This window comes from Plectropomus leopardus, chromosome 16 (assembly GCF_026936395.1).
Source record: "Plectropomus leopardus strain MGB_pleo_1.0 chromosome 16, ASM2693639v1, whole genome shotgun sequence".
Classification (NCBI taxonomy): Eukaryota; Metazoa; Chordata; class Actinopteri; order Perciformes; family Serranidae; genus Plectropomus; species Plectropomus leopardus.
Window position 1 is genome coordinate 6,780,721 of NC_142191.1, and position 16,755 is coordinate 6,797,475.

The following is a 16,755-nucleotide window of genomic DNA, read 5'->3' on the forward strand; positions in this document are numbered from 1 at the left end:
GTAATTAAGCACGTGGCAACTTTAGGTGACAGGTGAGCGCTATCCACTGACATGGCTGGTCACGACGGGCCCCAGTGCAGACTATTGTGCACGTATCCCAGCAACAAAAACATAAAAGAAAGTTAGCAAATAATAATTGAACTGAATAGTTTTAATAGTTTGTTTATAGTTTTATTATTCTATGTAGAATAAGTGTGTAATTTTGTTCTGCTACAATTTCACATTAAAAGGAAAACATTGAAAGTTTTTGAGGACTGCACAGTCAATGGCACCATTTTTATTTACTTGTATCCCTTTTTTAGGCATATTTTCAAGGTGGCAATCTGAATCACTCGCACACACACAAACACACTCCACAGGCCTCAGTGGAACCGTAATACGTGCACTGTATATATATATATACTCTATTGTCCCACAGGGAAATTTGTTTTGGACCCAAAGCCGCTGTATCATACAACACACAGACACACACATTTAGGCATTGTACATCCAAACACTTGCACTGACGTGCCTAAATTCATTCATTCTACAAATAATAAAAGTAATAAAAATAATGGTTTATATAATAAAACCAGATAAATTCAGACTACTTAAAAATAGTAAAACCATAACACCACCACATAGAATTAGCCAGTTTCCAACTGTAAGACCAAGTGTAACCAAGACAGATAATAAAGAGTCAGGTACCAGTATTCTGGTCCGGAAGTTAAAGTGACTTATTGTGGTAAGTATTTTGATGGAGGATGGAATAAATGAGTTTTTGTACCGTATACTGTTATTCTGAGCTGTTGGACTAAAGGCTGAGGCTCAGGGTACAGGATGTTTGTTGGGTCTCCTGTGCCTCCCTAAGCACAGATTCCTCATAGGGAGGCTGAAGATAACCATGTTCCTTTTTTCCCAATGATTTTCATGACTGTTTATATAAGCCATGTGAGTTTATAATAATAATAATAATAATAAACTTTATTTATATAGCACATTTCTTAAAAAGGTTACAATGTGTTTTTCAGCAAACAACAACAAAAAAAACAGTGATCAAGTACATGGGGTTCATAAAACAAAGCAACAGCAACCTATTCAATACTCAGAAATGCTTACCTATAAAAGAAAGCCTTAAGAAGCTATTTAAAAGACACTAATGATGGAGCAAGTCTGATTTCAGTGGGCAAAGAGTTCTACAGTTTCGGGGGTCTGACAGGAAAGGCACAATCACCTTTTGTCAAGAGCCGAGAATGGGGAAGCACGGGAAGAGCTGCATCCATTGATCTTAGGGATTGCCTGGGTATGTAGGGGATCAATAATTTGTTAATGCATTTTGGGTAATGGCCATGCAGTGCTTTAGCTGTGCCAACACGTTGCCATACCATACCAGAATTCCAAATTGCATCACAACCGAATTGAGCGTTTGGTATATCTAAAAGACCCAATAAGAAGATGGTTAGTTCATATAGTTTTGACATTTTTTATACCTGTTTCTTTACTGGTGGAAATTAGCATGAGCATTATTAAAGCCAGCCACAACTGTAAATGTACCATGCTAACCAAGCTAGTAGCTAGCATTAAAGTTATTTCCACCCTCTCATTCAACTATGGTCACTTATGGCTCCAAAAGTCCAAGGTGGTGACAGCAGAATTGCCGAACTCAAGGCTTTCAAATATCCGTTAACAAACCAAGAGGTGACATAACAGAGGCTATGTCCATTTTTTACACAATCTATATTTCAAACAGTGGTCTAATCAACCAGAGTGAGTGGACACTATGGTGTGGGCGTTAGGGGTTTTTAATGAGAAAGTTAGGCCCAGCCAATATCATTCAGATTATCTAAAACTTGCAGTTCCGGTTGGAACTGTGAAAATCTACCACTTTAAAAATATCACTGTCATTTCCATGTTTTAGCATTTAGTAAACACCTAATACATGTTTTCATTCACCCTCTAAGTGACATCCTCACTCACATTATCAACTCATTATACTACAGAAGTACAGCACAGCCCACAGGCATAATGGAAATAGTCCGTCCCGTGAAGGTGGTCCGTCAGTGTGCCAACACAGTCTGAGTTTGAACAGCGCCCCATAGAGTCATTAATCGTTCCAAAGCCTCGGGAACATCCTCCATTAACGCCATTCTCACCATCTGGATGGAGTAACGGCAGAGTGGCTACTTCCTGTCTGACTCTTAACGGCCGACTAATGAGCAGGTAGCTGTTCTGATCAGCTACCAACCTTATCAAACTCCAGAGGGGAGGGTTATTTTTGGTTGACCTTCATAAATGGAGCTGTGATGCTGTGAGAAATACACTGAGAACCTAACAGCTGTGCACATATTATAATTCATGTGGATTTTTGGTGTGCATTTTGATAACTGGTTTCACGAGCTAGGTTTTGAAGTTCATGTAACCTTTTGATTTTCATTGATTTAGGTGTCAGACATGCCTCTGACTGATGCCCCACTGACAACTGCCAAACTGCAACATCCTAGAGGCAAGAAAAGAAAGCTGCAGCAGTTTATAACTGCAGGCAAACATTTTCCAAAGTAATTTATAATAAAACAATAGCTGCTGTAAGTTTGCATTTCTTCATTACCTGTGGTCAATTATGGCTTTAACAGCTTTAGTTCTTTTTGAAACATGCTCATTTTACGAGTGCACAGTATGTTTTTGAAGTTTTGCATTTTAAACCCACAAAGTGGGACTGGAGCAGACTGTGTGTTCTGCTGAATGCAAGTCAGAGTAAATAGTCCTCAGAGTGTCCTGTCTTTTGGTTACTTTGGGGAAGAGGATGCTATAGAAAGTGTGTTTATCCAAATAAAAAAGAAGGTATTGGACAAAAGGTAATAAAAGAAAATGTGCTCCATTTCTTTCAGAGGTCTAAGTTTTGGTGCTACAAATCTGCAATATAATATCTACTCTAACATACGCACTTAATATCTGTTTTTGATGTATGGGGGAGGATGTAGCTCGGTCCATGAGGACATGGCTTAGTAAACAGAGGGTTTCTGGTTCAAGTACTGACCAAGTATAGAGTACGGACTGGCAGCTGGAGAGGGGCCAGTTCATGTCTTGGGCATTGAAAGGTGCCCTTGAACAAGGCACCAAACCTCCAAACAGCTTCAACGCTTCTTATGGCCAACTCTGCACTACCTCTACCCCTTAATTGCATGTATGTGGTGTATTACAAGCGGGATGAGTGGAGGCTACATTTCAACTGCTAATTTCATGGGATTGGCAAATATGTATTTGTATGCCTACGTCAACCAGTCAATTTAAAGTTACAGTCTACATCCATGTTGAACCATACTTATATGTAGCTAAGACAATAGACAATGCTTCAAATATGGATGTTGCTACATATTGTAAAATATGGATGCTCAAACACATACAAACCAACAAACCAACAGCCCAGAAGATCGATACAATCAGCACACTTTCAAGGTGGACACCCAAGATTAGTGTCACAAACTCAGTGTTTGACCAAATGTCTCCGCTTCTTTTCCAATTACAGCAGAGTAATGACCAGAAAAGTGTTTTTGCTGAACATTATGATGTAACAGCGTAGTTGACTTTTGACCCTTTTGGATATAAAATGTCATCGCTTCAGTATTTTATCCTATTAGACGTGTGTGAAATTTTGTCAAAATATGCATATGAATTCTTGAGTTACGGTCAAATTTGTGTTTTGTGAGGTTGATTTAGGCCTTTGACACCAAATTATCAGTGCATCATTGAGTTCAAGTGGACGTTTGTGCCAGATATAATGAATTTCCTCCAGACTTTCCAGATATATCTTGGTAGTGCAAAAGGAAAAAAAATGTGAGGTCATAGTGTGTTTTGATCTTTGGCCCCCAAATCTTATCAGTTCATCCTTGAGTCAAAAGGATGTTTGTGCCAAAGTTGATGAAATCCCCTCAAACTGTTTCTGAGATATCACATTCATGAGAACTGGACGGAGGGAAAGATGGACTGACAACCCAGAAACATAATGCGAATGGCCATGACCTTCGCTGGTATAAAGATTAAAAATAAAAGAGGTTATGTGACTACAGCTGCAATTAATGATTATTTTCAATGTCAAATAATCTGCCAATTATTATTATTATTATTTTATTTATTCATTTATTTATTTTTTAACAAATAATTGATTAATCATTTAGTCTTAAAATACTGCTTGTCACAATTTCAGAGTCCAAACAGGCATATTCAAAATTGCCTCTTTTATCTAACCAACAGTCAAAAACCCAGTTTCCTCATTTACTATCATAAATGACAAAGAAAACAAGCAAATTCTTACATTTAGGAAACTGTTTAAAGAGAAATACTCGTACATCCAGCTATCTCGGATGCAGATGCGTTGGAAAATATTACTTGAATCTTGAAATAAGATCCCACACACCGCTCTTGCTCAGCATCACAATTCGTTGATTCTAGTAACAATTCAGTTGCATGCAGTTGAATACTCTCGATGAAGGTCTAAAGGGAACAAAACTTCAGTTTAGTCAATAAATTGTGATGCTGAGCAAGAGCAGTGCGTTGGATTGTTTTCAAAAGTCACAAGTAATATTTTCCAACGCACCTGCATCAGAAATAGCTGTATGTACTAATATATCATTTTAAACTGTATCTTTACTGTTACAATTTACTGGTTTTCTTTGTTATTTTGGACAGTAAATGAGGAATATTTGAGCAAGGGCAGTGTGTGGGATCTTTTTTTATCAACATTTAAGAAGCTGGAACCAGCAAATATTTGACATTTTTACTAGAAAAATAACTGAAACAATTTAACAACTATCGAAAATAGTCAACAATTAATTTACTTACAACTGACTAATTGATTAATCTTCTATTTGTCCCAGCTCTAATTGTGACCCACAGATGTTAAGCTGTTTTTTTTTCAAATCATTATTCTCTTTCGGGCTTATTTGTTCATTGTAAAACCTCAACACAAAGAAAAGCAGGGAAAGCTAAGCGGGACGAAGTTTGTGAGGTACCAGTCTGTAAAACGATTATGATATTGATGCATAAAACAACAATTCCAATACATTTCTACACCATATATGGTTGACTTTTATTCCTACATGATGTGATCTCTTTCTTTCTTTTCTATTGGTTAAAACTCAAATGCTTATTGAGACTAGTATGGGTAGAAATACAAAAATAACCTTAATACTGCTCACCATGTATTGAGTCTGCAGATGGACTCTGTGCCGCTGGCAATGCAGAGAATTAAGATATTTTTGATGGTCTTACTCCAGGAATTTTCTGCAGAAGAGAGGATTAAACTATGGTGAGGTTTTAAGGCCGCATACCTCCAGGGCCTCTAAGAAGTTAATCAAATGTGTTGGGGGGAAGTTTATTTATATGTCCTGGTGTGATGTATGCATCTGGAATGGCAATGCTGTCACTCTAAACAACCCATGGCTTTATGAGTTCAGCTTACTTTTTACAGCTGGTATTCCCCATACATTTGTATAATTTCACTCCTCACCATAGAGGAAAAAAAGCGTACTCTTCAAAGGGGGTTGTATAAATTGATTGGGTAAGAGCTCTTTCTATTCTCCAACCACAGCAATGTGAACACCAGCGCTATGCATCAGAAATAGACCTTCTTTTGAAAAGTATGGAGGGAGGAAGTGGGGGGTAGAGGAGAGAAAAAAACCCAGTGTATTCATACTGGAGGCCTCGCTGAATTGATGGGCACCAGGCGTGGAGCTTTTCTGCGGGGAAATCATTTGCATAATGGGAAAGTGGTTGGAGTTGGAGCTGAGAGCTCTCCTCTTGTGGGGACAGTCAGTGAAGTGGAAGGAGAGAGCTCCTATCAGATAGAAGGCCAATACCGAGGTGCTCTGAGAATGAGATGTATGCCGGTGATATGCTCTTTTGCTTCCTGTCACCTGCCCATTTCATCTGCAAAACAATTTACCAACAATCTCTCAGGCGTCCGCAGCCAATATGTACTCGTGAATTTACTTCTGAAAAGACTGCGGCAGAATTGCTCCGTCTTCATTCCAGCTAATGAATCTTGCACAATAGTTTCCAGTCAACTCGCTGCGATAAAAAGGAGGCTGATTGATTCGAAAATTGAAATTCAGCCAAATTTAATTTTTGAACACTGCATCAGTGGAAACTGAAGCGAGCTTAAGCTTCAATCAAACATGCAGGCTCACTCTATTACGCCGCAGAACTCTGCTCACACTTGTGTTCATTGAACTGTGGGTCAGAGGAGTGATCCATAGTCATTCCTGCTTTAATAAATACATAAAAACCTTAAATTTAGAAACAGTATATTGCTCTACTGGCTAATATTTGTGCACATACATTAGAGTGGTGCTCACGAAAAATAGCTGGAGAGATATGGAGGACAAAAGCCTATAGACTGCAGCGGTGAAAATACGTCTTACTGCATGATTTATAGGTCTTTGGCTGTTTAATGCAGTCTTATGATGTATGTGTGCACTTACCAGAAAGGAGGTATGTAGTGTAGGCTAGGAATTGAGGATCGAAGTGAATGATGTTTCAGTCATACATTTTTCAAAAGGCTTTGGGAGGTGCTTGGTGGTTTGCTGTTGCCTGGAAAGAATATCAACAGCAGCTTCGTATTTGCAGGACAGGAAAAAGCAAAAGAGTGTACTCTTCCTGGAAATGTCTGAACTAAAAAAAAATGCTGTTTACAGAGTTTTGCAGTGTGACACATTTAAGTATTTCAGGATTTAGATCCAAAACATGGTGTTCAGTTTTTGACTAATGCAACACCTTATCTTATAAAATGATAGCTTGCATTTTAGTGTCGACTTCTGAATATTGATGACGCAAAGCCTGCCAGCTAGTTCAGGCAGAAAACTTAAGTAGCGGTGCATCCTGAATCAGCTGATGCTTTAAGCTGAGCTTATATACTGTCAACACCTACTGGACAGTCTATTTAAGATGTCAAACTTGGTATTCATTATGTGCAGCTGCTGCTCCTTCTGCTGCTGCAGCATCTGTGCATCATGTACTGTACTTAATACCACCATCATGCCGCCTAATCTGTGTCTCACCTGGCTATTGATACAGTATTTATTAATGCATTTAAGGCGTAGGTGTTTTTTGGGGGGGGGGGAAACATTCCCTTCAATACATAAACACATGCATTTGTCTCCCCAGTAAAAACATGAAAGTAACAGAGGACTATTATTTTTGAAGAAGCACTAGACTCACAGACCCAACAATGCCTCTGGTAAAATCGGTGGCTGTATGCAACCTAAAAACAATAGTTGCAATCTGCAATAAAATGGAAAGAAGAAGAAATGCTGAGGCAGATAGTGCAGAGAGCTGGCTGCTGTGGCAGGAGGAGTCCTGAGGGAGGACTGGAGTAAACATGACAGAAGCTGCTCTAATACAGCCGCTAGCCTCGACCCAGAGAGGGAACAAGATACGCCAAAAGGCGGATTTCTAATCAGTCAACTACAACAGAGTCTGAGGGCCACTCATAGATTTGTAATAATAACTAGATACTGGTTGCCAAGATGGTGCCTATTCAGTCCAATGGAGTTGCTCACCTGACGCATACTCCAAAAAAATTTCTAGCTTCTGGATTTACTTCGGTGGTATGCGGTCAACTGAATAAGTGCAGTAGTGTTTCTCTCGCTGGCCCCGCCCACGAGTTCCTGCACAGCTCATAGACTTTACATTGTGATAAGATCACAGATTTTTAAATTGCCATTCCCAGCTCCAGGAAACTTTTACAAAAAATCTGGGATTTTTTTTTTTGCTGCAATACCTCAAGTGGCACCTGAGAAGCAAGGCTAAACAGCTTTCTTGCAGGCCTTGGGCCACTATTAGAAAAAAACAACAAACTGAGATGTTTCCAAATGATACAATGAGAAAAGAAAGGCATGATACTTTGAGAATTATGTTCCAATTTTTTGGGAAAAAAGTTTTGATATGTAAGAATGAAGTCATGATAGAATAGGTTGTATTTTAACTTGCAAAAACTTTGAGCTGCAGCGTGGCACCTGAATTTTCTTTAACATAAATTAACTTAAAGAAGACATTAACACCATAAAGTGGTGCATGAAAACTCACTAAAAAGCAACAAATGAAGTGTTAACACCAACATTTTCCTTGGGGAGAAGCCCCAGACCGACCACTTAATTGCATCCTGATCTCATTTCACTTTGTCATGTCCTCTGTGTGCGTGATATTGAGGCCGTCAGCATTTTTATGAGATGCAACAGCGATAAACTCCGTAACAATAAACGATGTAAACCCATCAGCAGCAACAGTTGACACAGAGAGCAACTGACTTAGTATGAGGGGCAAGAAAGTCCACGCAGGGCAGGTAGAAGACAAGGTGAATGGGTCAAACAGAACCAGACTTTTAGCAAGGAGACCACAGTTGATGTCCACTGTGAAGCCATTAACAATATTTCATTGACTAGATTACATAAATACACATCCATAACATTCATACTCACAGTAAACACATTATAACACTAATATAGCACCCAACAATTAACACAAACTCAAAGACCACTTAATACAGATAGTAGCTCTACATTATGGTTTATCACTTCAGTAGTTGAGAAAATAAAATACTTGGAAAATTATCCACTAAATTACAAGAAGAAATGGATAGATAGCTTTAAAATCCATTTCATATCTTCAAGACCATCAAAAGTATTTATCACATACAGTGTTCTTCACTATTCATTGTGTAAATAATCAATCTGAACTTTTTGTGAAAACATATTGTATTACTTTCAGAAAACAAAAAAACATTGCTTGATAATGCTCTGTCCTCTGTTTCTAACAAGTTCTACAGGCAGGCAACAGAAAACAAAAATAAAAAGGCAATAGACTTTCAAGCTACTCTGGAGTTTTGATGATATTTCTAATAAATGCACTAAAGAATAATCCAACCTACTGTCAGTACTTGATGAACTGGGATGAGGACGTGTTTTATTATGTGTCCACCCCACTGGGGAATGAAACCTACACCCTTGATAAGAGTTATGTTTTAATTTATTTTTTTGCAGTTTATTGATATGTTAATTAGGAACATTTTGGCATTAATTGCCAGGTGTAGTCTGAAACAAAGTTTATTTTGAAATATGGATGAGATGCAGACATACTGCTTGTTTTCACCTTGATGACAAGCACTCTCACTCAGAATGCAGCATGCTCTTGTCACACAGTGGCTGGGTACATTTAATGGCACTCAATAGTTTTGCATCCTCTCCAGTTTTTCCAGAGGCCACTGCTGCAGCTTTTTAGCAGCTCTCTGGTGTTAGCCAATGACTCGCTGTCGATTCAAAAACAAAAGAGAAAGAAGAGCTAAATTCATTTGACCTGAGCGCTCCAGTTTGTTTCCTAATGCCTGTTTTAATCAGCAGGTGGCTGGTTCTCCACCGTTAATCAACACAGTTAGTTTCAACCCAAAGTCCTGGCTGCTCACAAACAAATGGATTATATATGGTGGGCTAAAGGTGCTGAATATTATGCTGCTTTTAATTTTCTCCTTCTTGGCACTCACATTGAGGAGAGAATATCTGAAACCTCTGAAATTAGCTCAGGATATGATTTTTTTGTTGTTTTTTTTTAAGCCAAAAATGAACTTGGGCAATAATGGAGGTCTACAGCAAAGAGAAATCATCTGTATCAGGCTTTGGTGATGCATGTCATAACACAAGAATAAATACACAAGATGCATCATGATGAGCTAAATAATTTTGGCTCCATTGCTGTGTGTGACTGCAGGGATTTGAGATAATATTCACATTCAAAACACATGTTGTATGAGTGCAAACTGAGCACATTTTTTTTTTCTTTTCATGAAAAGGAGGCCATTACTTTCAACAAGACATTTTGTGCATCTTTGGCCTTGGCCTTGGTATGTGTGTGTGAGTCTGTTAAATACTGATGTTCAATTAATATTCATGCCTAGAGCAGAACGAGATGTCACTTGTTACATATAATAGAGGCTTGTCACTTAGCATTAAAAACAAGTGTCAATCTAAAAATACACGAAAAAAAACATTCTCTACCTCACTGCAATGGCCTTTGTGAGATCATTTGTCATTATACTCTGCAGTATAGTGTGTACCTGCAGTGCTTGACATTTCATTGCTTTTTATGTGTCATATAAGGAAATGTCACAATATTTGACATTAACGTGGACAAACGTCAGTCACACTGTTGATGAATATACAGAGACAGTATTCACAGGATTCCCGCTACTGCTCACATCACTCACTGTATGTTAAAAGACATTAAAATTTTATCAATTAAACATTGCATAATTTAAAAGCAGTCAGATGATCTTTACAATAACTCAACAGCAAAAGCACTTTGTAACATCACTTGTTACATTACTTTGTATGACTCAGCATAGCTCTGTTAAAGGAGCCTTAAAACGATTCCAAACCCTCATGTCATATTTTCTGCACACAAGGCACTGTTTGTTTTTTAACAAACTACCAGTCTGCTAAGGTTGATAAATTTAAGCCAAAAGCCACCAAGCTGACACACCAAGCTGACAGTCGGCTGTAGGTTTAAGTTGGGCCATGAATGTCAATTTCTTTGCTGAGTTGCGTCTGACACCGTTTGGCCAGTCTCGTCGACTTTGTCTGCTTTTTATCCCGCCAACTCAGCATGTTTAATTATCAGCAGCAGTAGTGAGCCCATCAGTGAATGAAATTATTTTGATTGGGCGGTTCAGTTCAGCTCACGAGAAAAGAAACGATGGTGAGGAAAGTAAACAAAGAGGTAACGTCAAGAGGGAATGAGGTCAAACAAGCAGAAACATGTCCTGGTGTTGTAGTTAACGCCTAGGGAATATTTGGCACATTTTACACACTTTTCATTCTTCATTTTTTGATAATTTCAGCTGTGCTCATGCAGAAGATTATCTCATGAGTGAAACATCAGGAGACTTGGCTCTTTTACTACTTCCACTTCTGCCATCTTAATGACAGAACAACATTGCCACGCTGCCCCTCTGCACTCCGTCCTTCTACAATTTAAATAAAACAGCAAGGCACACTGACAAAGCAACATCTTCAACAGGCTGTATACAAGGGACTTGAAAGAGCTTTCTTGTCACATCACCCCCAAAAAACACACCAACTTTCTAGAAAACAAACACAATGTGAGTGGCTCTTCTCCCTCCCTCCTCGAATGAAATTCCCTTCATGTCGCCGTCCTCGACTCAGCAGTAAAGTGAACATGGTCTGTCAGACAGTTGTTGCTCTATAAGTCCATTTACAAACAAACACAGGTTTATCTTAACCATGTTTTTCTATTGCTAATTAATAATGCAATACCATTTGGGTTTAGGGCTCTGACATAAAAGCACACATTGCTGATGTAGGCTGCTTTTTAATTTGCCAGAATTTGTCATAATGACAAATGCAAAATCAGCCGGTTTGCATTAAATCACACTCGTTTCAGCTTGTACACCAGACTGGACTCGCAAATCCAGATATCTACCGAACTAGAGCCCAAAGTCACGCATAATCCAAGTTTGTGTCCAACTCTAAATATTCACAACAGTAGTGGATGGAAACACACATTAATTCACATTTTCTTTTGCCATTTAAAAAAAATACTATTAAAGTTTGCATTTTGATGGAAAAGCTTGGCTACAATAGCACAATACTCAGTGATGTTTTGCTGCTCAACCCTGTCTCTGATTCTGTATTCTCATGTTGTTGCTCGGGCGGCTGTGGCTCAGCAGGTAGAGCAGGTCGTTCACGAATCACAGCACCACATGTCAAAGTGTCCTCAGGCAAGACACTGAACCCCAAATTGATACTGATGGTTAGGGCAGCATCTTGCATTGTAACTCACTGCCATTGCTGTGTAAGTGTTCAAATAAGAGGCAAAATTATAGAGCGCTTTGGATAAAAGCGTCATCTGCAATCTGCAGCCAATAGACTTTCCAAGGTTCAACCAATGCACTGAAAACTATGGCTTTCTCACATACTGCATGGAATCAACAGCAGAAATTATTCAATTATTATTCAACCAGCTCACAACTGGAGCGGAAGGTGTGAGGAAAAGTTCAAGTATCGGCCTTAAATTTAAAGAATACATTTTTATATACCCCCCTATACAGAGGCCAGAGGTCACACACAGCTATACAAGAGCTTCCTTCGGGTAAAGATTTTGTGTTGTGCTCAAATTCACATCTGCAGGGCAGTTTGGAATACTAATTTTGGAGAAAACTAACCTGGAAACTGTTTCTTTAAAAAGCACTTTGGAGTTGAGTGGAAAATATAATTTAAAACTATGACTTGATTATTTCATCCCATTAGACATTTGAGTGACATTTTATAATAATCAGTGTATACATTCTTAAGTTTTGGGCAAAGAATAAGTTTATTTTTGACTTCAAGTGGACGTTTGTGCCAAATGTGCGGAAATTCCCTCAAGGTCCTTTGACAGAGACTAATTCTAATAGTTCATCCTTAAGTCCTTAAGTGAAAGTTTGTGCCAAATACAAAGATATTCCCTCAAGGCGTTCTTGAGATACAGCATGCACGAGGTAAAAGTTCCCTGGACCTTTTGACCACCACATTCAACTCAGTTCATCCTTGACTCAAAGGGAAAGTTTGTGCCAAATATGAAAAAATTCCCTCAAGATTTTCTTGAGATATTGCGTTCATGAGAATGTGACAGATGCAAGGTCAAGATGACATTGATCTTTCACTTACAGCAACCAAAATGTAATATAATCTGTTCATTCTTGAGTCCAATTGGACGTTTGTGCCAAATTATAAGAAAATAGAAATAAAAAGAAGTTTCCTCTAGGCAATCTTGACATATTGCGTTCATGAGAATGAGACAGACAAGGTCACAGTGACCTCCACCTTTGACTTATGTAAAACAAAAAACGTTTGAAGTTCGAATGGAGGTTTGTGCATAATTTGAAGAAATTCCCTTCAGGCAATCTTGAGATATCCCATTCAGAAGAATGGGACGGACAGACATGCGGACAAAGATACGGACAATGATTGTTCGCATGAGGGCATACAAATACATCTCCAGCCTCATGGAAGCCAGAGATAACACTCAGTTACACAACAGCAACTTTATCTCCAGTCGGGATTTGGTGCCGTGCTCAAAGACACATCAGCAGGGCATTTCACTAACACACAAGCTTGTTCTGTGCCCATATTGATTGGAGAACAAGGACTGTACCCTGTACATTTCAAAAGCATTTTGGACTTGAGTGGAAAATACAATTTTAAACCATTAGCTTTTATGGCATGTTCTCTCCTACTGCTCACTGCCATACTCCTGCTGATATACACAGAGACAGAGAGTATATACGTGTATATATATGTATATATATATATATGTGTGACCACAGTAATAGTACAGTGGCTAAGTATTAATTCACTACTTAGTTTCTTCAGCAGCCACATAAGAGATTTGGAGTCTAATGATTTCTGCTGCAGCAAAATAATAGGATCTTTCTTCACGCCACCCTTTGAAGTCAAAGAGCCTGATCGTCGGGGTAAAGACTGCCACTTATGATGTGCCTTAGGTACAAATGAGAGGCATTAGTTTGCTGGACCCTCACATGAATATCAATAGCTTGCTCCATGTACTGGCCTTAGCCAGGCCAGTCACTTCCCATTTCCTCTCCTGGACAGAGTTTTCATTTAAAGTATCCCACGGTTCTGTCTCAGTATTTTTTTGGTTAGTGAAAAGTATACAGGTATGAAATTAACAATTAAGTCATAGGGGTATTACACAATTTATAAATGCCAACCAGACTTTTGAACTGACATTCACCACTGGAATGTCTTTGGTGGATTGTTCAACAAACATCAGCTCAGGACAGATGCCGTCCTTGATTTGTCCAAAGTTTTTGATAATGCAGAACTTTTTCTTTAAACTTTCAGCGTTACCTCTAAAGCTCCCAGTTTAGCAGCACTGACGGATGATATCTGTTTTGTGCACTCTTTAAAGAAATGCCTTGACATCTGAATTCCTTACTTCAGTTATTGTTTTCTGTTTCCTTTGTTTCCCTTTGTAACTATCCATACAAGTATACAACTCCAATACCAGTGAAATCTCCCTGTCACAATGACTGAGAAATCAAAGAGAGAAGCACCTAAGGCTGTCTGGGTTTTTTTCCATTTAGTATTTCTAAAGCTCGCTGGTTTGAATTACTGTACAGAGAGGTTTATTTGTGATTTCAAGCACATTTTAAGAGACTGATTGTTGGAAGTTCTTTGTATTATGCTCCTTAATAAAGTGAAGCTACGTAATTGCTAACATCCCTGTAAAAATGTTGAAATGTGCTATAATTACATATAATTGCAAATAATTGCATCATGAGTCATAGTAACTGAATGTTTAACACAGTATTTAAGATACAGTTTTTAGTCCATGTGTATTTTTTACTGCCTGAATGATTACTTAATTGGATCACTGACAATGCGGCTAAAGTCAATCCATCATTTATCACATGCATTGTTAAAGTGACTACAAGAAATGTCCACGTTGTGATAATTTTGACAGTCCTTTGGACAAATGCCCAACAACACCTCGTGTTGTAAAGACCTCAATCTGGCTAGTGTGTGCATTTGTTCTGGACACTAGTCCACAAAAAATGCAACTCACTTTAATCATATTATTCTTTTTTCAAACAGCTGTTTGCAGAATGCATACCAATAAATTAATGCATGTTCTCACAATTAATGATGTCCACTTAATGTGCATGTTTGTGCCACTGACAGGCTCAGGTTGTTTTTTAAGTGTCTTACAATTTTAAGGATAGGATCCCTACAGAGACAAACCTTTTTGATCAAGCATAACATGCTTTACATTTAACTAGAAACATTTTCTAATAATAAAAATTTCTGGCTTGTCTTTAAAAATATATATAACAGAATACTCGTTAATCAAGCAAAATTACTTTGTATTTGTTTTCATTCACCTCACAACGGTAGGGCAATCATACAGTTTGCAGACATGCACCAAGCGGGAACTGCAAAGGTAAAACTAACGTGTTTTCATAAACAGACGGTAAACAAGCAAATTAACGGTTACCTAACACCAGTATCCTATATGATGCGAGAAGCAGCTGGCCCCCTGGTATTTTCCCATTACCTAATCTGGTCCCCACTCAAAAACATTTACGCACCCCTGCTTGTCACTTAGACACAACAAGATGGGAAAATAGCCTTAAGGTTATAGTTACCCTCGAATTTACTGATGAAAATTACTTGCAAATTATTGCTTACCTGTGATAGTATGAAGTAAACTTTTAGTGCTGGATCTCCAGATTGTTGACAGTCAGGCTGAAGTGAACTCCATATGAGCCATATGAGCAGCGGGCCTTTAAAAGAAAATCAGAAACATGTAAAAATTAAACGGTTTAGGTCCACTGCTCTCTACAATGTTCTCTTGTTTGTTTAAAACTCATTGTTATGATCTTAAATATCATAAGCCACGTGCTACAATTTTGGTTATAAAATTTGTAATGGGAAATCACAACAAGGACGAAAACAGGACAGAATGGATTTTTGTGCATCAGGGTACCAGTATAACTATTGTAATGTAGTGAATCTTGCGCAGAAGCCTATGAGAAACCTTATTATAGACAAAATTACCAGACAGGAATGTCTCCTGGATTTTTTTTTTCAGTTAACTGACCTTGATTGCAGTGGCACACAGACAAAAAAAAAAACAAAAAAAAAAAACAAGACAAGACAATTTCTTTTGTCTTTTTCCTTTTGGCTTGATGAGAAGGCAGCAATAAGAAATGATAATGACCCAAAAAATAGTAAAAAGTATGAGAATATTATCTGAAAATTAGAAATACAAAAAGGAAAAAACAAAACAAAACAAAACAACCACAAGAAATGACCTGGAAAAAGTGCTTAAAAATGTATGATAACTTATGATGATTTTAAATATAGATTTTCCCTTGCCTATTTTTCTGTTTGTTTGTTTTGTTTTGTTTTTTTGCTAGTGAATATGCTTCTGTGGTGGATTATAGCTATGTCATCATTAATTACATATTTTCACATATGCCACACACACTACTCAGGTCTTTGATTAAAGAAGTTTAATTTGGAGTTAAAAAGAACACAACTGTGTGCATTGTAGTTCTGAGGTTGTTTTGGTCTCCAGATTTTGCTGCGGAGTGAGTGCTTTTGACTTTTACACTACTCATTGATTCAAGCAGCTGCAGACATGCTGCACAGAGGGAGAAAGAGATTACAGCTCACAGCGAGTTAATGCTCTGCAGTCTCCGGCTTTTGTTTGATATCAAGGTTGGCAAAAATGTTGTTGCACATCTGAGAACCGTCTTTAGTGCCATTAGCTTGTTTACTATATTACGTGTATGTCACTGTCACACTGAAGGTCTCACCTTAAAACTTTAAAACTCTATATGGAAAACAAAAAGAATTGTCTAATACTTGCATTAAACTGCCAAATCCGATTCGACTGACATGATTCTGAGTTGGGTACAGCCCTACTTCACTGATAAACCACAGAATTCAACAGTGGCACTAGACTCCATGAACATGCTTTAGCATAATGTTCCCACTTCTGTCTGTACTTTCATACTTGACAGCAGGTATGCTAAAGTAGGTACTTCAGTCACAGTTTCCCAGTACATTAAGGAAGCAGCAGGAATGTAAACCTGTGAAGTGATAATGCATAACATAAGGGACGGATAAGTAATTGAAAAGTTAACAAAACTGTCATTTTGACTCTTATCACGTCAACTAGTTGGATAAATTAATTCCTGCGTAG

At 38.1% G+C, this 16,755-nt stretch overlaps 1 protein-coding gene across 1 annotated transcript in view; it reads right to left on the minus strand.

The window, feature by feature from the left end:
* LOC148186803 (uncharacterized) overlaps positions 1–16,755 on the minus strand; it is a 96,313-nt gene that overhangs the window by 41,429 nt on the left and 38,129 nt on the right. Inside the window, exon 3 of the mRNA XM_088089599.1 lies at positions 15,234–15,328. Within this exon, the coding sequence (XP_087945725.1) occupies positions 15,234–15,328 (95 nt within the window). The remainder of the gene's footprint in view (positions 1–15,233; positions 15,329–16,755) is intronic.